Raw genomic sequence first — 27,959 nt, forward strand, 5'->3', positions numbered from 1 at the left:
TTCTTTACTTAGCATGCATACATGTAATGTTTATTAATGAAAATGATATAAGAAATATTTATAATTACACAAATATCATATAAATATAGATATCAATATTAATAAAATATACTTTTTTTGTGCATAAACTTGCAATACATACATCCAGGTTTACAAATCATAAAATGTTCACTATTTTATAGTAGTTAAACAAAATATTTCAGTCCGAATACTTGACATTAAAACATGTCTAAGTGTTATAATGAATATTATTTTAAAATCGTCTTTGGCTAAAGCATTAACATATGGATGCATAATAAAATGATCATATAATAAGATATTGTCTGAACGCCTCCGTTGTTTACACTTTGACGGTACTTTTTAATGATATCAGCGGCCTTTTCTCCAATCATCATACTTGGACCATTTGTATTACCAGATGGCACATTTCTCATGACGGAAGCATCAGCTACTCTTAAGTGACTTATTCCGATTACCCTGAAATTATATGTATAATATATGAGAATGATTTATTATATAGGAAAAGTATTCTTCCGAACCAACCTAAATTTTTCAACTTATACGTATATAATGAGATATGGAAAAACATCACTTTTGTTGTATATGTTGGTCTTATAGTTTACGAATAAAAGAGGGCCGAAAGATACCAGAGGACATTCAAAGTCATAGATTAAAAAAAAACTGACAACGACATGGCTAAAAAAGAAAAAGACTAACTGACAAATAATTGTAAGCAAGACACACAAAGAAAATTAGACTGAGCAACACAAACCCCACCAACAACTGGTGGTGATCGCATTGTGCTTCGGAAGGTTATATATATTTTGCTTCCTCCACGTAAAACATTCGTAATATGAACGCAATAATAGATTGTTTTGACTGTACCGTTATGACAGTTATATTCCACTTGTCACAGTTACCATATATTTTTGTCAGCCTTTGGATGACATCACCGAGAATGATTTTTTAGTGGAGGTTTAACTTAAAGAAGCAGGATTACTGAGCCAAACTACAAGGGTTGACTATGGTATAGAAATAGAGTTTACTTTTTTTTTCGACTTTTTTACCACATAAAACACCATATTGTAAAGAACCAACCAAGCAGAGAAAAGACCCGCATTGTTTTAAACTTAGTTGATGCATTTTACACTTCACAATATCATTAACGTTGTTAAAAATATTTATTGAAATAATAAGATAATAAATTTTTATAACTTGCCAGTGTCAGATCTTAGGTATTTACAGAGGTAGTGAAGATCCCTGTATCTAGTTTAGGTAGAAAAAGTGTTTGTACAAAAATACAAATTTGGCTCCACTTTTGTCAGTTTTTTTAACTGCTGTCTACATTTTGACATATACGTTGGTAACCGAGGGGACATTTTTATTTCGGAATGTATGTTTATCTGTCAGATCATTATAATATGTACCATAAATTGTATGTATGGCCTTAAACATAGTAAAAATGGGTTCCATGTATTGTTATTGCCTCAAAATAGATCCAATAAAATGTATTCAACTCACTTCAACGTTGGGTCAACAACAGCAGTTGGATCTGTAGGTGAACCCATCCTGCATGTGCTCGTCTGGTGATTAGCTGCAACGGCAAAGTTACGAATCACGCATTTCCAGTAGTCATCTGTGTCGTACGTAACCTCTCCACAATAGCCCGTGAAGTCTAACCTAATATATTTGGCACCAATACTTCTCCATGCTGTTGTATTTATCATTTTTTGTGTCAAACGAATAGCTAAAAAAAAAGAGATGATTCATGTAATGGAAAAAATAAATGAAGTAGTTTTAACTACAAGGTAAATACAAAAAGGGAAAAAAATCCATTATACCTGAAACAAGTCAAATGTTCAACTATATCAACCAATCCTGTATCCCATTCTTTTTTGAACATGTTAAACAAGTGATTTGGTAAACACCATACTTTTCTGTATACTTGTACACATGGATTTGAATGGCATAAAATTTCAGGAATAATTTCATTGGATATATATCTGTTTGACAAACATGACAAACACTAACTGTGATCATTGAGAAGCTTGATTTCTCTTTATCAATATTATGTGGTTAAGACGTGCAGCTGATTTTAAAAGAGTTAAATTCCTTAGGTGTTCTGTACCATCTTTGTAGCACTCGCAGTTACTATAAATAATGGGAAAACCTACCTTGTAGCATTTTTTCCACGTCATGATCATTGGAAAAACATTTTGGATCAATAATAGGTCTATCTGAAGGTTTATTAGTTGCCAGTTGTATGGTCCCCTTACTGCTTGTATGTAATATGTGCACATACACATCAAACGAAGATGTTGTTGTTCTCTTCAATAATTCTTCTTTTACCTTTCAAATGAAAAAATAAATCAAACGCACGATAAGTGTATATAAATGACATTTGACTGATTTTTTTCTGTATGTTATAAATAAATTGTTATCAGACCATTTTTTTTCCATCCATTATATTTATTGCACATTATTCTCTATTCTTTATTTTTTGTCCATTTTCACTATTCTTAATTTTTTTGCCAATAATTCTCGTTTCTGTAACCCCCCATCCAGACCCCCATGGACAATCTTTCAACCAAAGTAAGTTACGATTAAGGCGCAAAATTATTCAACATTTAAACGCCCGACCATTAAACAGCATACACTATAGTTAAGTATGCTTTTCGTTATAACTTGCCAGTATCGGATCTCAGGTATTTACAGAGGTAGTGAAGATCCCTCTATCAGTTTAGGTGGAAAAAAATGTTGGTACAAAAATACAAATGTTACCGTGAAAACCACACTTCTTATGATAGCCCTTTCCCTACCCTTAATCCTGAATCATAAATCAAAATATCAAACTTTACTAGTAAACATTTATTTTTCAAGTACATAAATATCCATAAAGACTGTTGTATAGCAAGGTCTGCATTAACTATTTCCAATGACTAACATCAAAACAGGGTATTTATACTTCTGTGAAACTAATTCCACAAGGGCGATGTAAATCGTTTGTCGATCAAAATTTTCCCTAATATTTGTCTGAGGAAGAGCATTTGATGCTTCTTTCCCTTGCGCAACATTCTGGCCACTCCAAATATTATGACATGCCACCTATGGCCCAGCTTGTACATTGTGTGTGATGAATAGACAACTAATTAATGCTGATAACTGTATAACAACGCAATACAATTCAGTAGTGTGTTCATTTCCTTTGATTTCGTGGTACCTGTGATTTACCTTTTATCACATATCATTTATTATACTCCAGATACATCTTTACGTTTCGAAATAAAGGTGTTGCCACTGCCACTTATTGTAAACATTTTGATATTTTGATGATTACAAGAACATTAATTCTGACATTAAGTTCGCTTTGTAATCGAAAATGTGTTCTAATTAGCACAAAATTTGTGTTTACCTTCTAGTTATTTTTGTTTATATCTTAATAATATATTTGCTTTGCGTTGTAATAATATATTTAAGCTGCTTTCATAAAATTTTGTTATATATTGCTATTAAAATATCATATATTTACCCTGCAATAATTTTAAATAAATTTTTAAATTGTAACGTCCATATAATTCATTGGAATTAAACGGGAACGCCCAAACATTTCATAGGTATTTTCTTACGCTTTGACCTATACAAACAGAGTAGTTGTCCTATTACAATCGAATCGTACCTTCGTGTCATGTTCTGTGCTCATTTTAACATGGGTAGACATAATATTTTTCCTCGCTCAGTGTAAAATATTGACAAATATAATGCCAACCCTACTAAAATGACCATAGGGCATGACATGAGGAGGTTATTTCTTAAATATACTTCATAGCATATGAACCCCTGTACTGTAAAGATTGACTTGAATAAACCTGATATCTTTGATGATTGTTTTACTATAGTGCACACGCGTACGATGTATTTGGTTATTATCATATACATTCCCGACAAACATTTCGGGTTTAATCCACTATGTTGTACATAAAAAATAACTGTACCAATGTCAGATATATGACAGCTGGTTTTTTAATCGTTTGATGTGTTTGAGCTTTTGATTTTGCCTTTAATAAGGGACTTTCCGTTTTAATGTTGCCTTGGAATTCGTTTTTTGTTATTTTACTTTTTACGAGCATAAAAGAAAAGGCCCAAATAAGAAATCTGAAGGAAGAACGTTTAAGGTAAATTTTCCTGAGGAGTTTATATTTACGTACGTTTTGCATTGCCTTGTTAACATGATTGCACGGACGTCTATCCCCCAGAAACAATAAATTTCCTTTACCTCGTCGTTATAGGGTACATAACCATTTTCAATACCCTGCTTTTCAAAGGCTACGCCTACAAATATAGCTTGTACATTGGGATGTTCCAGTTCAGAATGAGGCTCAATTCTTGCAAAAAGATTACCATCTACACTGGACCGTTTTAAGTAACCTAAAATTATAATCACAGTGTATATTCCAAAACGTTGTGCATAAACTGACTAAGATCATTTATACATGGGTTAGTAACGACTAGATAAGAACGATTTTTTTGTCTGATCAAAACAGACATTCATATTAGAACAAACTAAGAATATCATAATATTTGCAGAAACCGCATATTATGTTTGAATTTTAGCCATGTGAATTTTAAAATGAATCAGATATGGACAGTGTTTGAATTACAGACAAAATTAAACATATAAATCTATTCTAATAAGTGAGGAATATGACAGTTGGTATCCATTTGTTTGGTGTGTTTGAGCATTTGATATTGCCTTTTGATTACGGACTTTCCTTCTTTAATTTTCCTCGAAAATCAGTATTTTTGTGATTTTACTTATTTTCTAGGTTAGGTAAAACATGTAACGAACCTTTCTTGTTTAACACATAATCGACAATGGTCCCTGGATCAGAAAATTTATCACTGTTCAGGTTTAAAGTTGAATTAATAGAAAATGAAAGAAAAAGCATCGCGTGTTCGTCTAAGTATTCCCCAACAGGAAGATCGGCATGAACAGGTATCTACAGAATAGAATATCATATGGCAACAAATAGTATTGACAGATCAGAATATCATGTGACAATTACTAATATCTACAAATCAGAATATCGGTATCTACAGAACAGATTATCATGTGCAAATAATGGTAGCTACAAAACAGAATCTTATCTGAGCATAACTGGTATTAACAGAGCATAATTTCATCTGCAAGTGACTGGTGTATGCGCATTTCACTATCAGGATATCGTATGACAATAACTGGTATCTTAAGAACAAATTATCATGTGACAATAACTGGTATCTAAAGAACAAAAAATAATGTAAAAATAACTGGTATCGATAAATCGAAGTATAATGTTACAATAACTGGTATCTACAGACAAAATATAATATGACAATAACTTGTATCTAAAGGACGGAGTATCATGCTATCACAACATAATATCTCCAAAAATATGCAGCCTCTGGCCTTTGTTAGTTGTGTATGATTTTTAATTTTAGTTTCTTGTGTATAATTCGGAGTTTAGTATGACGTCCGAAATCACTGAACTAGTATACATATTTGTTAAGGGGCCAGCTGAAGGACGGGTCCGGTTGCGGGAGTTTCTCGCTACATTGAAGACCCATTGGTGGCCTTAGGCTGTTGTCTGCTCTATGGTCGAGTTGTTGTCGCTTTGACACATTCCCCATTTCCATTCTCAATTTTATAAGAAATATCTATGTTGATTTAACCAAGTGGCCTATGTAAATTTTAGATTTCGACTTACAGAAAATATTCTTCAGTTGACCCTTTGTAAGACTGATTGATGAACTGTTTAACGTGAAGCGAAAAATATAAAATACTTTTGTTTCTTATATTTTATTATTTTGTTTTTTATTTTGCTTCAATACTAGTGTGTACTTACATTTAATTTTTCTAACTGTTTCTTTGGACCAATCCCTGACAAAAGCAGAATGTGTGGTGACGATAAACTCCCAGCAGACAAAATAACTTCATGGCGAGCAAAGACTTTGTGTTTTATTGGGTTGTCTGTCCCTTTTAAAAGTTCAACCCCTTCTGCTCGCTTATCTTTGATCAGAACCTATTGAATACAATGAAATTTAATTAAGATAAGTCTTGCCATGTGTTGTTCATTTGGACACAATTTCGGCAATTGGACATTCCAATAGAAAATTGTATCTAATTTTTTTTTATCGATGCGAATGCATTTGTTTAACATTTTGAGTTTTTTCCTACATTGTATTGTATGAAGCCTGCTAAGAGAAGCAACGTTCAGATTAATGTTGAATGATATTAAAACAGTCTAATAAGTTTTGTCAACGTAGGTTTAGACGGGTTGTGGTGACAAGTCAGTTTTATTTGTTAAAAGTGAACAAAGCCTGATAAGTTTGATCATAATTGGTAAATATTATATGTTTAACTATTATTGTTGTTGTTCTCTATGTTACATCGTACTTTATTTAGTCATTTTAAGATTTTATTATAATATTCGAGCGTCACTGAGGATTCTTTTTGTAGACAAAACGCGCGTCTGGAGCAAATACAAAATTTCAATCCTGGTATCTATGGTGAGTCTATTTACAGGTTACTTATTAAAAAGAAGATGCAGCAGAAATGAAAAAAATGGATGCTATTAAGGTATTCAAAATCTGTGTAAAGGAACGAAATGATGTATTTGGAATACCTTAATTTTGTTGGAATGCCTTTTACTTGACCTGAAAATAACTTAAACGACAATAGATTGTTCATATTAGAAATAAAAACAGGACTACAGATTATCAGATTATTTTTGTCTCTTGAGGAGATTTGTCTCATTTACATCATACCCCGTCTTCTTTTTTTATATTGATGTTTAACGCCACAGAAGCGCTAATTGGCAAAATCTAGTCGAGGAAGATGACATTGAGAGTATAAAACTGAACATGAATTGTAAAGGCTTCGCACAATCTTGAGTGCTTCCTGATCGGGGGTAACTTCAATCTAACAGGATGGAATTGGACAAACGAACATAATGTCAAGGAACACAACATACAGAGCAACACTACCAGCTTACCGATATTCTTAATGACAATGTATTAACTCAAATAGTACAAAAGCCAACTAAACAAAAAAAATGGATTTCATATTACCAGCTGTCCAAGTAAAATGATGAGACTAGATGTTAACTCATGATTCTCAGAAATGAACATCAATCCAATGACAAACAACCAAAAGCCAAGAAAAATCCAAATATATGAAAGAGATAACTGGGACAATTTGAAGGAAGATATCAATTTTCTTTATATTAAATTCCACAAGAAAGACTGAACATTTCTAAAAAATAATCTGTATTAGTTTCAAGGAAGGCATGGAAATCAGTACAAATCAGCATTCTAAATACTAGTTTGCAATAACAAGGGCAAAATCTAATCAATGACTCAGGAAATCAATAGACTTCTGAGGCGAAAAGAATATGCCAACAAAAAGAAAAAGAAATCAAATCATGCTACTGATATCAACAGAATTAAACAGCTAAAGGAAAATCAAGACAAGCCTTTATGAAATATATAGAAGACAATAACTCCAGAAGATAAGCACCAACAACAAGATTCTTGTTCTACATCAAACACAAAAAAAGTGATTGAAATATAGATGCAACACTTAGAAAAAATGGGAAATAAAAACTGATCCCATAAACAAAGCGATATCTAAAAAGTAAAATAACAAAAATACTGATCTCCGAGGAAAATTCAAAACGGAAAGTCTGTAGTCAAAAGGCAAAATCAAAAACTCGATCCCATAAACAAAGCGATATCTAAAAAGTAAAATAACAAAAATACTGATCTCCGAGGAAAATTCAAAACGGAAAGTCCGTAGTCAAAAGGCAAAATCAAAAACTCGAACGAATGGATAACAATTGTCATATTCCTGACATGGTACAGGTATTATCTTATGAAGAAATGGTTCCATAGCTAGCTAAACCTCTCACTTGTACGACAGTTGCATAACATTTCATTATATTGACAACGATGTGTGAACAAAACAAACAGATATAATAGGTAAAATGTCAAAAATAGGGGTACAGCAGTCAACATTTGTGTTATAAATATAAAAACAAACAAACAAATTTGTAACAAAGAAACACAAAAAAGCATAAAGACAAGTCACATTAGTTAAATTTCACCATAGCACAATAACACAATGACGGGGTGTATAAATACAGAGCCACGACAAGAGTACAAAAATAACCATAAACATAATAACATAATGCCAATCACTTCCAAACTTGAAAAAGACAACTCCTTGTATTAATTTACGATAAAACAAAAACATTGGGAAACAATCAGATTGCTAATTAATACAATAATACTTCTCCAGCACTTTTGACAATGTGTCCCACCAGTCTACTCGTACATAAACTACAGCATTCTGGCATCAAAACGTAAGACACACAAAGGTAAATAGATAGAGAAATTTTTACGAAAAGAACACACGTGAAGTAGTAGTGACAGAAGGCGAAAAGTAAAACAAAGAAAAGGTAGAACCTGGAGTACCACAGTGATCAGTCTTAGGATCCATATTTTGTTTTATATAAAGACTACCAGAGGTCCTCCACTCACAGTATGACTGTCTGCGGACGATACTGTTGTCTATTTGACCATTTCCGAAGACAACGACTGCCATAACTTCCAAGAAGACCTGCACAAACTGGCAAAATTGGATAAACTTTGGGAAATGGAATTGCACTCTGCAACATGCAGTGTCCTTACAGCTTACAGTCACAAAAAAGAAAAATCCAGGGAACAGTGACTACAAGCTTCACAACCATACTCTGGAGCATGAAGTATCAACTATATACCAGAGCTGCTTCATCACAAATGATCAAGATTTAGTGGAAGATATAAACCACTTATCGGTTAAAGCCAGTCGATGCCTTGGTTTCTTACATCGAAACCTCAACATCAACTCAAAATCTATTAAATGGCTTGCTTATAAAACATTTGTAAAAGCACAAATGGAATTCGACACGACAGTATGGGACGCGACACTCTTCTAATAAACAGATTGCGTATTCAATAAAATCAGCACAATTGCAGACCTTCCTTTCGAAAGGCGGAGATGTGCTAGAGCCACTCGGTCATGAGAACTGGGTCTAACTTCTCTAATCCCGATTTATATGTCAAAAGTTGGTCCAAAATTGTAATTCCAGATGATACGATTGGGTAATTCCATCATTGGCCAATTCCTTTACAATGTGTAGTAAAGAGGTACAGGACCGATCGACGAATGGGTTTGCATGAAAAGAAGAGCCTCTAATAAAAAGACAGAATTTTAATTATTACTTACCTTTGTCACGTGACTGTTGAGACTTATCTGTAAATTTTTTCGATGCATGTTTGGTCTGAGGTAGCAGGATGCTGTGCTACAACGTTGTCCGTCCTTAATATTTGCTTGTGTTAGGCAAAATCCTTGAATATGAAATGTATTAGATTTACAGCTATTATTCGGGAAGATGTGTTATTGCATGTCGCTTATGTACAAACGATATATATTTAAAAGCATAAAATAATGCGCTATACGAGCAAGCTATATATTCAAGGATATCGAATTAAATGACTTCGGCAAACTCAGTTTCGACCGGTACCATAACCAATGATGGTGTTGCCTTCTGTAACTTGTCAAAGTTCTGCATGCCTGACGTATTTAAAACACAATTCAAAATGATAGGATTCAAATTTCAAACCGAACGATTGCCAATAATTTCTAACATCCATTCATTAGAACTCTCGTAGATAATGTATCATTGGCATTATACCACATCTTCCTCTTTTTTGTTTAAAGAAAAGGGGCGACGCCGAGGTTTTTTTTTTCTTTTTTTTACAGTTTTTCGGATTTATGAAATTTTGTATGCATTTCCTTTTTTTTTATTTTGTTAAATGAGATAATCAATAAAAATGGGTAAAAATTATCAATAAATGCAACAACTAAAAAGAATCGAGTGTTTCGCTTAAAATTGTTATTTTCGAAATTCCCTTCACATTATTTTGTTGAAATTATATAATATTGCTGTTTAGATTCCCGTTTAAATTGCAATATAATGGAAATGAATATTCATATGGATAATTTCAATATGAAAATGAAAATGAATATTCATATATATTATTTCAATATAAATATGCATACCTGTTTGATTATCTCCGCCGTTGCAATCGTATGTTTGATAGCCAATTTCAGCTGCTGCTTGCTGGTGAAATAATTCTAAATCACATAACTTTTCATGCGCTATTGTTATAGGACCGCCTGAACTCCTGTAAGCTATCATAAATTGTTAAATAAGTAGTTACGTTTATTGAGGATTGAAAAGTAAACAAATTAAGAAGACCATTTCTGCAGGCCTTTAAATTAATAAATAACTAACTATCATGATTAAATAATTACAATTTACTTGTATGTTTCATTATAATACGTTATTTTGATTGGGCTAACTGCAATCTCGCGTCATTCAGAAATTAACATTCATTTTAAAATTAATTGTAACATTCATGACGACACGAGATTCCACAATGAAGTGCACATAATTGAAGGTGTAAAAATATATACTTTCTGGTTTAAGCCTATTTTGAATCTTTCAAATTCAAGAGTCTTTCGTAAATTGAGGTATTGTATATGAATGGCCTTCAAAATACCGTTTCAATCCCTAACATCACTGAAGAGACATTAATTGTCGAAATCCGGATCTGGTGTACAAGTTTTGCACCTATTGTTTGTGGAATACCATCTTTCCCGCAAGTTTATTGTTTTCTGTTTGGTGATAAATTAATTTGAAGATCCATTTTGTTACATCTAGTGATTTATTTATTTGGCAATCGTCAATGGCAGTCAGCAGGGTTTAAGAACATCAGTTGTTCTACCTGTTAGTCAAACGCGTTTAACAAAATATACATTTTTACTTTTTTTGGTCTTTTGGAAAACGTTGTTTTTGTTGTATTTAGACCCCTCTACCACGAAATTTGTTTAACATGCACACGTATAAAAATTGCGGTTTGCATCAAACGCAATCATTGCTTCATTGGATTGCTGTCTTGTTGGCACATTTTTATCTCATTTTTTTCTTCATAAAGTGTAATATTCTTTATAAAGCACAAAGGTGTCAGTATTCACCTCAGAAACTTACAAAACCTTTGAATAGACTTATTAAGAAGGGATATAATTACGATACTGTTGTCAAGTCATTAAAGATTGCATATTTTGGCGTTAATATTGAGTCACTGATAAGGTCTTTGCATCGGAACTAAACACATTTATTCTAAAAACAGTTGTTGGCATGACACGGGTTATGTTCTTCTCATATATGTTATGATGGTATGATACTAAACCCCTAACGGGAAGGATTGTGCCTGATGTTCATATGATGAAATCATAATCTTTCAGTCAGTTTAGTTGAAGTCTGGAGCTGGCATGTCAGTTAACTGCTAGTAGTCTGTTGTTATTTATGTATTATTGTCATTTTGTTTATTTTCTATGGTTACATCTTCTGACATCAGACTCGGATTTCTCTTGAACTGAATTTTAATGTGCGTATTGTTATGCGTTTACTTTACTACATTGGTTAGAGGTATAGGGGGAGGGTTGAGATCTCACAAACATGTTTAACCCCGCCGCATTTTTGCGCCTGTCCCAAGTCAGGAGCCTCTGGCCTTTGTTAGTCTTGTATTATTTTAATTTTAGTTTCTTGTGTACAATTTTGAAATTAGTATGGCGTTCATTATCACTGGACTAGTATATATTTGTTTAGGGGCCAGCTGAAGGACGCCTCCGGGTGCGGGAATTTCTCGCTACATTGAAGACCTGTTGGTGAACCTCTGCTGTTGTTTTTTATTTGGGCGGGTTGTTGTCTCTTTGACACATTCCCCATTTCCATTCTCAATTTTATAGTTTATCATTCATGTGATTAAAGTTGAAGATTTCCCTGTTTTCTTTAAAGATAAAGTTGCGGTATCCCTCTGTCCTCCGCTACAGTGACAGGTATTTTACATCTCGTGTTTAATGACATTATGATAGTTGAACCATAAGACACGTTTCACATGAAATGGCTCTTAATCAGTATAACACGTCCATTGCAATTGATATATATAATCCTATATAGTATTGTGTGCAATATACGTATAGAAATTTTATTATTGTGAAATTAAAAACGATTTACATGAAGTCTTATCTTACGTGAATCTTTCAGCCCCGGAACAGTAACATTTTCCATCTTTTTAAAGTAGGGCAACACCCCACTGTATCCCCACCCCTTGCATCCCTGTCTTTCCCACTCATCATAGTCATGTCGGCTTCCTCTCATGTATAACATGCCGTTAATACTGCTAGACCCTCCTAACATTTTACCACGTGGGTAATAGTTTTCCTATAAGGAAGCAACCATTTAACTTCAAACTTTTGACTATTTGCAAGTATCTTGACGTACAATTTTTTATTACAAATTCATATAATGTTGTTTATAAAATGACGCAGGTGTCACAACCCCGCTGGTGCTTGCCCCCTTGTAAAGGGGTAGTTAAAATAAAATACAATCATATATATATATACATGCATATACATCTATATAAATAAACGTCTTATAACCGAATGGGTATAGACTGTGCAACCATGTGCATTAGCTATATATTCTTTAATCACTCCTTAATGTTTATCATTGTTTATGTCATGTTGTAATTAATGTGATACTCTTAATGGGCCCTTTAATTTGGAAAACAAAAATAAAAATATTGTATTGTATAGATGCTTGACGTAAGAAATCATTTTTAGCGTTCTTTTTGCAGTTTGGTTCGAGCGTTCGTCAACCACTTTTCATGGCCAATTTGCGTCTTTGGCGGATTACTCCTGTCAATAAGCCAAATTAAATTAACCAAACAGCAAAGGTGGAGTAAGACTCCCCTCCCCCTCTTATTGAGCTTTATATGTGATAGTTGTAAATCTTTTTTAAAGTTCAATCCAAACGTTGATTTGCTAGCCCCCACTCCTTTAGAAAATCCTGGATCCACACCTAAATAATGTCGCACAAGTAATTTACTTACTCTATTATTGAGGGCCTTGTGGGAGTGCTTCTGTGGTACGGTCTTAAAATTCCAATCATATTTACTTCGAAGAAGATTGCCAGCTGTCAACGGAATTTGAGTTTGTTCATTCTCTAAATCCGATCCTCCTGCCTCTAGGAGGAGTACAGATACCGCAGGATCCTCTGTCAGACGGGTGGCAATAATTCCACCTGCAGAACCAGAACCAACTAAAATGGAAAATTAAATACAAACATCATTTTCTAATGGTCTATGTGTACTATTATCTGTTCGGTCGTCCTGAAGTATTCTGAAGCTGGCCAAAACTCTAAAGAAGATAAAGTCACAAGACGTCGTCCTTGAGTATTTTGAAAGCTGGCCAAAACTCTAGAGAGGATAAAGTCACAAGACGTCGTCCTGGAGTATTATGAAAGCTGGTCAAAACGGTAGACAAGACGTCATCCTGGAGTATTCTGAGAGCTGGCCAAAACGGTAGAGAAGATAAAGTCACAAGACGTCGTCCTGGAGTATTCTGAAAGCTGGCCAAAACGGTAGAGAAGATAAAGTCACAAGACGTCGTCCTGGAGAGTAGTGATAGATGAGGAGTATGAGCCCTAAACTTCGGACGCAGGACGCGCCGACGCTATATTTGGGCCTTAGCGTGGACGCCGTAGTTGACTCTGAAATCTAAGGGTATGACTCACAGGCCGACGCCATATTTGGGCCTTCGCGCGGACGCGAGCGCTATAGTTGGACCTGAGCGCGGACGCGAACACTATATTTGGGCCTTCACGCGGACATCGGGACACCAACTCCATATTTGGACCTGAAATCGGGACGCGAGACGTTATAGTTAGACCTGCGCGCGTACACTAACGCTATATTTGGGCCTCAGCACGGACATCAGAGTTGGACTTGACATGGGGATACATACCTAAGGATATGACTCACACGAACACCTTATTTGGGTGCAGAGGCTATAGTTGGGCTTAGGCGCGGGCGCTTTACCTAAATATTGGACCAAGCTACCCTCCAAGGTGGACGTTACGTCACACCCTTAAAAGTGGACGGTATACCCTCCAAAACGGACGCGCAATTTTTCTTTGCTAAAGACGTCGCGCAAAATACTGGTGATAATAACGTAACGTCGGAAATATAGCAAAAAGCCGTCTTATTTTCTTGTTTTTTACGTAACGTTTTTCTAATGTGATTTCTAATGTGTAAGCATTGATTCATTCAGGGTTTTTTTCATGGGAATATTTTTTTTCAGTAAAGATATTCATGTATATTTTATTTAACGAAAAATGTATATATATATATATATAGCAAAAGTAAATAAACACGGTGTACAGAATGTATATAATAATATTTTTAAATTTGCAAACTACATTTCACATCAAATAATAACAGTTCGTTAAAATATTGTCACTAGCGCTTTCATGCCTTCTGGCAATCTTCAGGCGACGTTTTAACAATGTCCTTGACGACACTGCCGTTGGTAACGTTTATTACGTTACAATAACGATAAGGGGAGATAAATCAAACGTGTTTAAGTAGATCCGTTTAATTTTGGCTGAAAGTCCTTTATAAAGTGTGCTTCCTTTGCCAGTCTTTTATATTTGTTCGATTCGTTCATTTTATAGAACGGATATACGGTAAATTTTCCACTACTGCACGTTTCGAAATGTTCGCTCACATCTTGCATTCGTGTGGATGGATCTCGTATCTGTTGTCTGTGAACACGAACTCTTTGACAAATTGAGTTACCAGTCTGTCCGATGTACCATTCCTTGCAAGTGCTGCATACAATACAGTAAATAAGGTTTACCGTTTTGCAATTCATGTCTGCATTTGGAATAATGGTTTGGCCGTTTTTCAATGTTATTTGCGGGCCGGTTGCCATGTATTCACAAAGACCACATCTAGGGTCATTACATTTTGAAACGTTGTATTGTATTCCATTTGGGTCATAAAACTTAGCCCTTGTTAAAATCTTTTTAAGATTTAAAGGCTGTCTTTTACTTTTCAGGAATTTTTCTGTAGGGAAAAGCTTTTTTAATTTTTTCGTTTTTTGTAAAACTGGCAAATTTGCTTTTATGACGTTGAATATGTCAGGATTGTACGGGTTATGAGTGCTAACAAACGGGATAAGTTCTGTATTACTCTCTTTGCGTGCTGTGGACCTGAGTTCCGTCATTGGTATAGCTTTTGCCTTTTCTATTCCCTTTTCTATTAGTGGGTTTGGATAGTTTTGTTCTTTCAAAAACACCTTCAGTTCATTCAAACGTAATTCCTTCGTGAAATCATCACTCACAATTGTACATACACGTCGTGCTAGACAAAACGGGATGTTTCTTTTCGTATGTGAAGGATGGCATGAATGAAAATTCAGGTATTGGTGGGTGTCCGTCTTCTTATAATATATATCTGTGGTTAAGGTTGTTCCATTCTTTAATATTAAAATATCTAGAAATGGCAGTCTTTGTTCGCTAGATTCGATGGTAAATTTAATCGAAGGATGTAATGTGTTTATCAGACTATGAAACTTCTCTAAATTGTGACTTTTGTTTAAAATGATAAAACAGTCGTCTAAGAATCGCTTCCATTCCGATTTTACGTACACTTTAAAAGCTGTATCAAATTCACTTTCAACAATATTTTAACGAACTGTTATTATTTGATGTGAAATGTAGTTTGCAAATTTAAAAATATTATTATATATATATATATATACAACTCGTCTAAACATTATGTTTAGACGAGTTGTATATACATTATGTACACAGCCATGTATCACCATCATTGATGGCGATCCGATGGATACATCTGTTGTAGGGTTGTCACTGACTCAGACGTACTTATATATATATATATATATATATATATATATATCAGTCTAACTAGATGGGTGTCCTCTGAAATAGTTATACGATAAGAGGCATCTACATCAGCAAGTATGTATTGCAGAGATTTCGTCGGTACCAAAGCAGTCTTTGTCTTTAAAAGTTTATATTTTAACGGATCATTGTCACTGATTTTGTCATAATAATGACCCCGGAAAACCTCGAATCCAGGGGGATATGTAGCACCCCAGCTGTCACTCTCTGCTGAATTCAATACGTGTGAACCTTTGGAAATTTTCATTAAATAATAGTCAAAGTTATCATCGTCGGTTTTGACAGCCACAACAGAGTTTATAAATACCAAATCTGATATGTCTTCTGAAAGAATGTCAGTGTCTTGTGCTACTTCTTCTTCGTTAGAAGTTTGTGTTATTTCGCGTGGCTTAATAGTTTTCTTTACCCCGGTATTTTCTACATTTAAACAGTTAAGATAATTCCCCAAAATGCATTGATCGCACGTGTAACAAGAGAGATCGGAAACAATGATTTCATTACATGTACTAGTAAAAACATGATGTATTTGTCTATTTTGCTGGATCGGCTTAAATATTTTGGAATTGTGTCTATCAATTGAGTCCACATATCGAAATACCCTTCTTTTAAATAATGCACTTCTTGGCTTTTTAAGGCTACTTTCGCAGAACGTAAATAAATCCTTCGCATTCTGAATCACTGTATTGCCACGTAGAACAGATATGTCCGCCTGTCTTTTTATAAATCCCCCCGCGGCATCTTGAGGCCCTTTTGCATGGCTTGTTTCAAAGAAATTTCTATGGAATGTTTTATATCCGAAATCAGGGATGGCAGTAGATAAACTTCCTAAACAGTGCCGCGATTTATATTGGCTAGAACAATCGTCTGTGAATTCATGCATATGATCAACTGTGTATGATATTGAATCTAAATATTCCTTAACTTTCTTTTGGACATATTTTGTAAAATCATTATCATGTTGCAGGTCCGGGGAAATTACGAAAAAATGTTCCGTAATTATTTCCGGAAATTCTTCTGTACTGTCTACACCATCGTATTCTAAAATGGCGTGTCGGTGCATGACGGTTACATGAATGCTGCATTCAGTTCTTTGGAAGTAATTGGATTGGATTTCTTCTTTCTCGACACAGCGATAATTTTCCGAATAATCGTGGATGCATATGCAATGATTGACTGGCAAGTTCTTAACAAGACTTTTAAGTTGATTGCTTTGCCAGTTTGATCGGTGCTGGTGAGCGGGGAAAGTTTCGAGAAGCTTTTTTAAATTGAGAAACATTTCGTTTACGCTAGTTTTCTTTTTTATCAGGGTCAGTCGGCGCCTTACATTTTTACCCTTCGATTTTTCAGTTATATATTCATATTTTTGCCATTCAACAGTTGAAGACGACTGTGAATCGTTGGGTGAAAGTTTGAAATTACCAACTCCGCAAAGGCTACATTTTCGGTCAAGACAATTTTTTCTATAAAATCCATTTACTTTTGGACATAGCGTAATATGTATAAGGTCTGACATTTTCTCAAATACGGGATAGTCACTTTCTTGCGAATCGGTTTCCCTGTCACACGATTTTCTGAACTTCATACATGCTTTGAAAACAAGGTTTGCTTCCACGTGATATCTACAACAGCATGTATTTCTATCTTTTTCAGATGCAGGTCTTACGAAAAACGGTCGAAGTTTCTCAAATGCTCTTTGTCCAATTTTAATTTCCGGATATTTGGCGACAAAATCTAAATACGCATCAGTTTGTTTTTTTTCCAGCACGTGTGTCATATGCGAAGTATATAAGTTTGGTCCCAATCGTTCTCTTTTGATATCGGATTTGTTGCCGGTCGGGTGTGATATGCCATCAGAGAGCCAAAAGTTATAAACTGTTTTCTTTGTTTCTTCTGAAATGGAATCTTTTCTTGTTTTCTGTTGCGTAAGAGCCCATGCAGACGATTCACTTTTAAGAATTCTAGACCTAATACGCTGGCCTCCAGCAACCCTTCTTGCTGGCAAACCTAAATTTTTACACAGTTTAATTTTACCTCTCGAGTTTGCTAAATTTTCCCCGCTGATTGATGCAGTAACAGAATTCATTACCGAACGTGCATTCTTAGATCGCTTTAATTTTGTAGATTTTATTATTTCTTGAATATCTGCAACGACGGCCATTTCAACTGGCGAAACTGAATGTTTCAGATTAGCTATTGTTGGCGATCGAGGGGATCTGCGGGCCAAATAAGTCGATATAACTGCGCATCGTTTAGATGGAGATTTTGGTAAACCTTCTTTAAATTTTCTTAGGGCTCTGGCCTTTTCCATTCTGTTTTTGAAAACATTTGAACCTTCTGGTACAACAAGTGACATTGATGAAAGTTCTACATTTTTTTTACCTCTGTGTTTACGGACATTCATTTTATTTTTCAGTTTTCTTTCATTTATTTTCTTAGATTTCTCCCTTTGTTCTCTCTTTTTTCTTGCATTAATCGTTTGACTATATGTTTTTTGTCTCGCTCTCTTTATTCTTGTACAACTTTCCATAAGATTTTTCTACTCGTTTCATTTTTCTGAAGCCTTTTTCGTTCTCTGTTCCTAATAAGTATTTCCTTAGCCGAAAGTTTACTTTTTTTTCTGTTATTCATATTTCTGAAAGCATATTTATATTTGAATGTACACAAAATTTTGGTCTGATTTTTTTTAAGTCCGATTATTTTAATTGATTGTTGGTTTATAAATACATTCAATAATTAAATATGAGTCTTTTTTGTCTCGTGTTTTATTTTTTTGGAACTAACCATTCTCCAGAAACTCCAGAGATCATTTCGGTTGTTTGAAGGGATTGGTGCCTCTTGTTTTGTCTACGAAAATTATCTAATATGGTAACTCTTCTTTTAGATTGTTCCAGAACTTCCTAAAGTCAAATCATTTTTTACGAATTTTAATATAGAATAATATTTTTATTTCATTAAGGGAGCAACCATTTGATTTTAATGGGGGGGGGGGGGGGGGGGGGGGGGGGGGGGGGGGGGGGGGGGGGGGGGGGGGGGGGGGGTGCTAGGATGAAAAATTTTGTCCGGCATTTTTTTTAGTTGTTATCTCGGTCCTGCCTTTTTATTTTCACTATATTTGGTCCTGCCTTTTTTTACAAGTTTATCCTGGGTTTGTTTGCCAACTGCTCATCCTGCCCTTTTAACCCCACCGCAGTTCGCGCCTGTCCTAAGTCAGGTACCTATAGCTTTTGTTAGTCTTTTATATTTTTTTACTTTTAGTTCATCTCTGTGTTTCGAAGTGAAGAGTGGCGTCCATTTTCTTGATCTAGTATACATTAGGATTTCGGGGCCTACTCAAGACCTCCTCTGGGTGCGGGATTTCTCGCATGTTGAAGACCCATTGGTGGCCTTGAGCTGTTTTCTACGTTTTGGTCGGGTTGTTATCTCTTTGACATATTCCCCGTTTCCATTCTTATTCATTATTTTTTTACTCGAAACTCCTGTCTGCCTTTTTTTTACACTCAAAACCCCTGTCCTCCCTCTTTTTCAAATTTCATTCTAGCCCCCCCCCCCCCCCCCCCCCCCCCTTAAAAATCAAATGGAAGCTCCCTAAGGCAAAAACATGCCCATATCGTTTCATGTTTGGAGATCGATTCTTTACAAGTTCTTCTTATAATTTCTTTTGCGTATTGACTCTGTGTGAAATATGACGTTTCATTATTTTTCGACGTTTTTTGTCTCATTGGACATTTTTTCTGATTTTTCTTTTCTTTATTTGCGAAAAGGATAAAATATAAAAACAGCCAGTATTTATATTATCATGTTCAGTATTTGTTGTAATTTTTGAAATCTGTATCAGTATTTTTCTTCTGATTTAATCGCGATACATCGTAGATCTCGAAATCGTCAAAATGGAATATTTGTTTGGATTTCAGATGATACGGGACATTTTTTCTGATTTTAAATTTTTTCAATAGTTTTTTTTTAAAACAAGTAAACTCAAAAAGTTTGGTACCAATTTAAACAGAAATGTTGGTAATTTATAAATTATAAATATAAACGATATCCTTTTAAAATTACCTTCAGTATATGAATTTGATCTTCAAAGTTTGCAGTTGGAGTCTAGATTATTTGTCACCATTACAAGATCAAAAAGTTGCTATGACGTCATTTTTCTACATGTATGACGTCATATATGTAAGTAAAATTATGTAATTCAAAACTTTACATATGGTTCTTAATTCCTTCCAAATGAGAACTACCTTTGGCTACTCAATCCATATTTCATTCTCAAAAATGTTTGGAGATCTCAATGTTCAATGTTACGCATTACACGGCAAAATTGCCTATTTCATAAAATTTAGCGCTTCAAATCGAAACCTATTCGTGAAAAAAATATCATGAAAAACAGATATTTTGTTGCCATTAGATTAAGTAACGAAAATTATTTAGCGATTCTGCAAATTGTTGCGTCCTAAACGGACAGTTAGCCTTTTCGCCGATTTTTCTCGAATCACCTTCAAATTGTCACCAGTATCTTGCGCGACGTCAAACGCTTACCCAACACCTAGATAATAAGTCTGTGATAATTCTCTAAAGAATATTCTACCTCTTAAAATAGTTACTGCTTATACATGCTTATAACAACTGTAAGAATTCTCCAAGATATCCTATCTATATTAATCAGATAAAGTGTCACTCAATCCAGTAGGCGGTACTATAAGTAGATGCACGTGTAAAGATAATTGGATTCAAATGTTTGATATCAATATATAAAATATTTATCTTCTTATTTCTAGTTTTTGGATTACTTATCTTATTAACATGACAATCGTGAAACATTCAGAAGTATAGCTTTTCTATTTCTTTCAACCACTTAATTAATATCATATGGCCCTGATTAAAATGACACCTCAAATAATTAGATGAAGAGATAAAGCACATCTGGTGATTAAAAAATCAGTAACTATCTTTATACACTTTCTTTCAATAACATGTTTATAGGTGTACAGTGTTTTGTCTGGTTTTAATTACGTGCCGAAACTCCATGTTTGTGCCTTGGTGTAACTTTAAAAAAATAACTTAAATTATTTACTAATTTTAAAAACGATCACTATTCATTGAGACACTTTTTATTCTGAAACATTCGCAATGAAGTTACATGCATGTCTTAAGCTATACTACGGAGTTTATAATGCTCACTTTAAAATTTGTTTTACAATTTTATATGAACAAATTATAATTTGAATTAAGAAATATTTTCAAAATTATTAATTGATAGTCATGTTTATTATGAAAATGAAAAATATATATAGTCAATTGTAATTTAATTTAAATTTTTACCTGAATTTACCTGTAAAATGAATGCGCGCAAATGTAATCAAAAGCTGCGCGCAAACGTAAAACATTTTAATCCCAAATGCGCGCAAACGTAGTGCGCCCGAGAAACCAGAACCGGTTTGAACCGGTTAAAATAAGCAGATACTGGCTCTGAAGGTGGGCGGCTATTAGTATACGGTTCAATCAAACAATTTTGATCTCTATATATTCCTCTACATAAAGCTGGTGTTGAAGATAACAAAATGCTTAAGGAAGAGAGATATAGGTCAGGACGAGTACAGAAACGATAAAAGTTGTATTTATAAATTTCAACCGTATAGAAGCTAAATTCGTCTTCTGTACTAATATATTTATCCACAACACGATTTAGCCTGTTAACCAAACGTTTGTCTCTATCCAATGTATTAACTAAACAATATTGTTAAACCAGGCATGCGCAGGAAAGTAATCATCAACCAGTTGATGTTTTTCTGTATATAAAGAAGAAGATCCTCATTTTCCGGTAGTCCAAATTTCCCTCGCTTTATCACAAGACCTATACCTATTGTATTTATTGTTAAATTGCATGAAATATTTGCCACTGGACGTTCAGCAACCAACTACTTTTTACATTTATTTCTTAACTACGGGGTTGGGTTGAATAAAGCTATAAGAGAGAGACTAAAGGTTAAACTGAAATGAACATTATGGACCAGTTTTGTTTATTTATTAATAGCGAAGACTCGCTTTCAACGTTTACAAACAATGTAGGTGGCAATTTCAAAGTGCGGCTGCCCAAACGCTATACGTTAGATGGATCGTGGGAATGTGCATTATTGGAGGTGTCGTTCATACCGGAATTAGAAGCCTCAACGAGACGTGTGTATTTCTGTTCCGATTTCGTGCACCAGTCGTACGTGAGGGAAACGGCTCTCCCTATTCTCCAGTCGATACGGTTATTGAATGAAGATATCACGGACGTGACGTTTGAGAAACCAATCTATTTTCCGGTCACCAGGAATGAATTGTATCACATCGAATTTGTGTTGAGAGACGATCATTTGCAAATATGTCGTCTAAAAGATGACCACGTATTTCTCTTGCTACATTTTCGTAGGAAGAATCTATAAGAGGAAACTACACATTCATATTTAGGACATTACGAATATGTTTAATTGCAATATTTGCCGTAAAGTATATGTGTGGCCGCACGATCTTCAAAGACATATGAGAAGTAAGCATTCTTCCGATGAGTCACTATACCAGCCAGATGTTACCCAGCAGCAGCAGCAGCAGCAACAGCAGCAACAGCAGCAAAAGCAGCAGCAGCAGCAGGAGGCTTTCGTGTTTAGACACCCTTTTACCATGATCGTATCCGGTCCCACCTCCTGCGGAAAAACTCATTTTATGAAAGATGTGCTTCAACACATAAAAAGACTGTGTAGTCCCAGTCCAGAAAGAATTGTTTGGTTGTATAAAAGGTGGCAACCTCTTTACGAGGAAATACAACGAACAGTGCTTCCCCGCGTTGAATTCATTCGTGGAATTCCTTTTGATCTCGAAAGGGACGATTTTTTCGATCCCAACATTCGAAACATGATCCTATTAGATGATCTCATGTCGACCTCGGCCAAAGACTCCAGAATAAATGATTTGTTTACGGAAGGGAGTCACCATAGAAATTTATCGGTCGTCGTTTTGAATCAGAATTTATACTTTGGCAAAGACCCCACCCAGAGACGAAACTGTCATTATCTCGTTCTCTTTAATAACCCCATTGATCGTCAACCCATCATGACGCTGGGCCGACAGATGTATCCTTCTCGAGGGGACTTCTTTCTCCGGAAATTCGAAGAGGCAACGAGGACACCTTTCGGGTACCTTCTGGTTGACCTAAAAGCTAGAACCCCGGAAGCCTCCAGATTACGCACAGAGGTCTTGCAGATCGGTCAAGGAGAGACACATGATGAAAAGAAGGAGGACACCCATCTCTCCGAAGACGAAAGTTCGGTCTCGTCAGACGAAGACATGGCCGACGAGACAACAGACGTATCGTCGGACGATGCTGAAAGACGAGAAGATCTCATCGCCTGTCGGGATTGTGGAGTAGTGTTTGCTCACCTTCGCGGATTGGAAACCCATAGTCAGCAAGGGTGTGGGAAGAAAAACGGCATTGCTCTCCCGATGACGGGGAAAGACGTAGAGGATGCTTTAAGCGGATTCTCCGTGACCGTGTGCTGTGCAGAAGACTTGCCTAGCTATGTGAGCGACAGGCCTAGAACGTTTGTGGTCAATACGGACAACTGTGATCAAAAGGGGAGTCAGTGGGTGGCTTTCCATTTTCCCGCATTGGCGCCATCTGAATTTTTCGACTCCTTAGGACAATACCCGGAAACGTACCAACTCTATTTTAGAAATGTCTCATCGTGAATGGACCGGAATACTGTGTGGTTGGCAATCAAGTTCAACCCGATGATTCAGATACCTGAGGCCTGTATTGCATTTATTACGTCAAATTGAGATGTCGGGGACTGGAGATGAAGGACATTATCAACACCTTTTTCATCCACTGACTTGATTAAAAATGACAGCAAACTCGTAGCCCTATTTGGTTAAATACAAAAAAAAAATGATACAAAAGAAAAAAAAAAAAAAAAAAAAAAATCTTAAACCACCTACATGTATATGTAGCAGGTCTCAAGTCCTGAACCAGATCTGGTATCTGGAAGTGTGAGAGAGATTTATCCGAACACCACTTTCTAGAGTGTGACGTAACGTCCACCTTGGAGGGTAGCTTGGTCCAATATTTAGGTATAGCGCCCGCGCCTAAGCCCAACTATAGCCTCTGCACCCAAATAAGGTGTTCGTGTGAGTCATATCCTTAGGTATGCATCCCCATGTCGAGTCCAACTCTGATGTCCGTGCTGAGGCCCAAATATAGCGTTAGTGTACGCGCGCAGGTCTAACTATAACGTCTCGCGTCCCGATTTCAGGTCCAAATATGGAGTTGGTGTCCCGATGTCCGCGTGAAGGCCCAAATATAGTGTTCGCGTCCGCGCTCAGGTCCAACTATAGCGCTCGCGTCCGCGCGAAGGCCCAAATATGGCGTCGGCCTGTGAGTCATACCCTTAGATTTCAGAGTCAACGACGGCGTCCACGCTAAGGCCCAAATATAGCGTCAGCGCATGCGCGCAGCTCGCGTCCGCGTCCGAGGTTTAGGGCTCATACTCCTCATCTATCACTACTCTGGAGTATTCTGAAAGCTGGCCAAAACGGTAGAGAAGATAAAGACACAAGACGTCGTCCTGTAGTATTCTGAAAGCTGGCCAAAACGGTAGAGAAGATAGAGTCACAAGACGTCGTCCTGGAGTATTCTGAAAGCTGGCCAAAACTCTAGAGAGGATGAAGTCACAACACGTTTTAATCAATGAAGCCACTGAGTTATAATACTAGCTCACACATTTTTCGTTAATTATCTTCATGATTTAGGTAGTTTAGGGGCCGAAAGTTTTAGAAAGATGAAAATATAATAAGTTGCAAAACATTTAAAAACAAAAAAAAGCCTTGATAGAACAACCTCATCCGTCAATAATAATGTTTGTTCGTAAATTTTATCACAACAAGACTGTCTTGAAATGGCGATGTTGCAGGATTGTCGTTTTTCACTCTTATACAAATGTACTTACCTACTATGTAATCATAATATTGTTCCAGTGGTTTGTCGAATACTCCTGGCGGGTCACGTGGTTCAGGTGGCGCAACAGTGTTTAAGAAATTTATGATGGATGCATAACTTAATAAAGAATGTCCGAGAAACATGTTTTTTTCTGAAATAAAGAAGAGTACAGCAGATATACGATGCTTAGGAACAGTATTTGCGATTAATCAAAACATGATTTCTATATATTTAGAAGACAATTCCTGTTTAATTTGTTAGTTTTTTTTAATGATATTCGTTCTTCTTTCATGGAAACTAACATGGCAATTAAAGGCAGAGAAAATTCAGAATTGTTTTCAATAACTGTTCACAGTTAAAGAAGTATAAAACAAATGTTTCCTTATAATATTCATCAATTTGCGTGGTAATCTTGACATAAGTTCTGTGACATCCTAGCCCCTCTCTCAGATTCAGGTCTATATTTATCATTTGTACATGTCCGTTGATTTCATATCTTATAAGAAGTGATGATCCCAGTATTCCTGTGTTACACTTTACATTGCTCCAAAAAAATATTTAAATTGTAACAGGATATTTAAGACTGTCGTTTGGTTGCTGTCTTATTGGCAGGTTTATTCCCGGTTATCCCATTTTAAAAAAATTTAAAATTCTGATTGTTTCATAGCATGATGTGGTTTTGTTATTTCGTAATGATGAAATTTTCCCGTAAAAAGGTTTGAAACTATATGAGGTTGAAAATATAAATAGAACTGATCAGGATCAGCATGTCAGAGTTTGGAATCTAGGGACTGTCTGCTGAATAGAACACACCTATACTGCACATGAATGTTTCATTACCTAATGTGATTTTGTTATTTCGTAATGATGATTTTCTAATCTTGATAGGGCTCTAATGTTACATAATGATGTTTTGATATTTAACGATTTTACACTAAATGATGTGATCGTTCCAGTAATTGATGTGGTTCTGTCACTTGTTGATGTAGTTAGCATATATTACAAGATGAGGTAAAAGGCGTGACTATTTGGGGAAACAAACCTAGTTATATTTTTAAAACCAATGTCCATGTTTTATGTGCCTCGGGTGAGTGCCCATCCATCGAGTTATAGTTAAAAAAAAAAAGAATTCGGCTTACTGTTCGAACTAAACTTCGATTTCAAGAAGAATTGAGTCGAGAGCTGAACTTTTAAACATGTTAAATAAAGTTAAGAGTTCGAGTTACAGCTTGACCCATAGGCGGATCCAGGGGGGGGGGGTGGGGGGGGGGGGGCTGGCGGGCCCGGGCCCCCCTTTCGTGGGAACAATTTGGTTGATTATATAGGGAATCATTGAAGCATGACTGAAGCGGCCCCCCCTAGGTCAGTCAGCGCCCCCCCCCCCCCCCCTTAGGAAAAGTTCTGGATCCGCCACTGTTGACCTCAAGTGTTTTACAATCATACCGACATGCGAGACATTTCTCTGTGTCAACAGTTTATTATATTATCATACAAAACATACATTAACCATGTTAACCATGTACAATGATGTAAACCTTCATCCTTTTAGTGCGTCATTCCTAATCAACCAACATGCATATCATGATAACAAACTTCGTTGTCATAACAGCAAGCTCAGCAAGCAGCTTTTGTATTTATAACAACACTCATTCTAAAAATACAATTGTCTCATCCCGATGCTGTTCTAATTTTTTTTACAAAAAAAGTCGTTGCAATGCGCGCAAACGTAGTGTACCGCTATATATATATATATATATATATATTGCCTTTGTTAGTCTTGTATTATTTTAATTTTAGTTTCTTGTGTACAATTTGGAAATTAGTATGGCGTTCATTAGGCAGCAACCATTTGATTTTTCTGGGGGGGGGGGGGGGGCTATGTTTTTTTTTCTGGACAAATTATTTTTTTCGCCTGCGGCGAAAAGCAATCTATTTTTTTCGCGACAAGTCGAAAACAATTTTTTTCTTTCAATTTTAGCATTACATATAGTGGCAGCTGAGGGTGAAACAAACAATCTTTTTTTGCTCAGAATCAAAAACAATTTTTTTTCTCCAAAAACTGGAAACAAACTTTTTTTTCCAAAAAAAACCATAGCCCCCCCCCCCCCCCCCCCCCCCAGAAAATCAAATGGTTGCTGCCTTATCACTGAACTAATATATATTTATTTAGCCAGCTGAAGGACGTCTCCGGGTGCGGGAATTTCTCCCTACATTGAAGACATGTTGGTGACCTTCTGCTGTTGGTTTTTCTATGTTAGGGTTGTTGTCTCTTTGATCCATTCCCCATTTCCATTCTCAATTCTATATACCCTCGACACATTCAAACTTTTAATTTATACAAAAGAAAACGACAGACGTAATATATTTCGCTGACGGTTGACCTATTTACTGTATATCCTATAATTAACATAGTTTTGAGAAAAATCGAACGTTGCATATTTTTTTAACAAGTAATGTGCACTTGGAATAAAAGAATTTATTCTGATTTTATGATTTATTAAATATACTTACATGATTCTATCGCAATCTAATCTCCTTCAGTCCTACTTCAAGCTTCGAAACCAATGCGTAAGAACAGATTACTAACTGAGGTCAGGAACATATATATTTTGACCTAGTACGATTCCCAGCTGAGGTGAAGGATATCAATTATACATAATGATGCAAAAATGCATAATAAAGATATAATAATACTTACACATAAATCATCATTAAACATGTTAAAGTTCTGTTGGATAATGAAAAATACACAGAAGTAAATAATAATAAATTATAAAATAAGTAGATCAAGAAATGGACGTTATTAAAACAAATTTATAGTTAACTTTTTTTTTAGTTTGTTTATAGAACAATTTCAAAAAAATATCAATGTAAGTAAGCATGTTTAAAAACGTTGTCTCAAAAATGTCCCCACGCTAATTGATAACTGGGGTAAAGCTGATGACCGTAACTGCATTCACGGTCATCCCAAGATGTCGGATGAAAAATTAGGTCAGTATTTGTATTGTCTGTTTAAGTGTTTCTATATCATTTTCTTTACAAAACTTTCATTGGTACGATGTAAGTTTATAAAA

The 27,959-nt window shown here is 35.4% G+C and overlaps 1 protein-coding gene across 1 annotated transcript; it reads right to left on the reverse strand.

Annotated features, from left to right (window-relative positions):
* Positions 1–23: 23 nt before the first annotated feature.
* On the reverse strand, positions 24–27,530 carry LOC139498708 (oxygen-dependent choline dehydrogenase-like). The gene is made up of 12 exons (XM_071287234.1): positions 27,397–27,530; positions 24,896–25,036; positions 13,039–13,247; positions 12,179–12,368; positions 10,142–10,273; positions 9,305–9,426; positions 5,883–6,059; positions 4,847–4,997; positions 4,274–4,425; positions 2,175–2,349; positions 1,522–1,747; positions 24–477 (listed from the first exon to the last, which is right to left on the reverse strand). Exons 2-12 carry the CDS (start codon positions 25,026–25,028, stop codon positions 270–272), a joined length of 1,875 nt encoding a protein of 624 aa, XP_071143335.1. The 5' UTR covers positions 25,029–25,036; positions 27,397–27,530; the 3' UTR covers positions 24–269.
* Positions 27,531–27,959: the final 429 nt, after the last annotated feature.

Source organism: Mytilus edulis, chromosome 12 (genome assembly GCF_963676685.1).
Source record: "Mytilus edulis chromosome 12, xbMytEdul2.2, whole genome shotgun sequence".
NCBI lineage: Eukaryota > Metazoa > Mollusca > Bivalvia > Mytilida > Mytilidae > Mytilus > Mytilus edulis.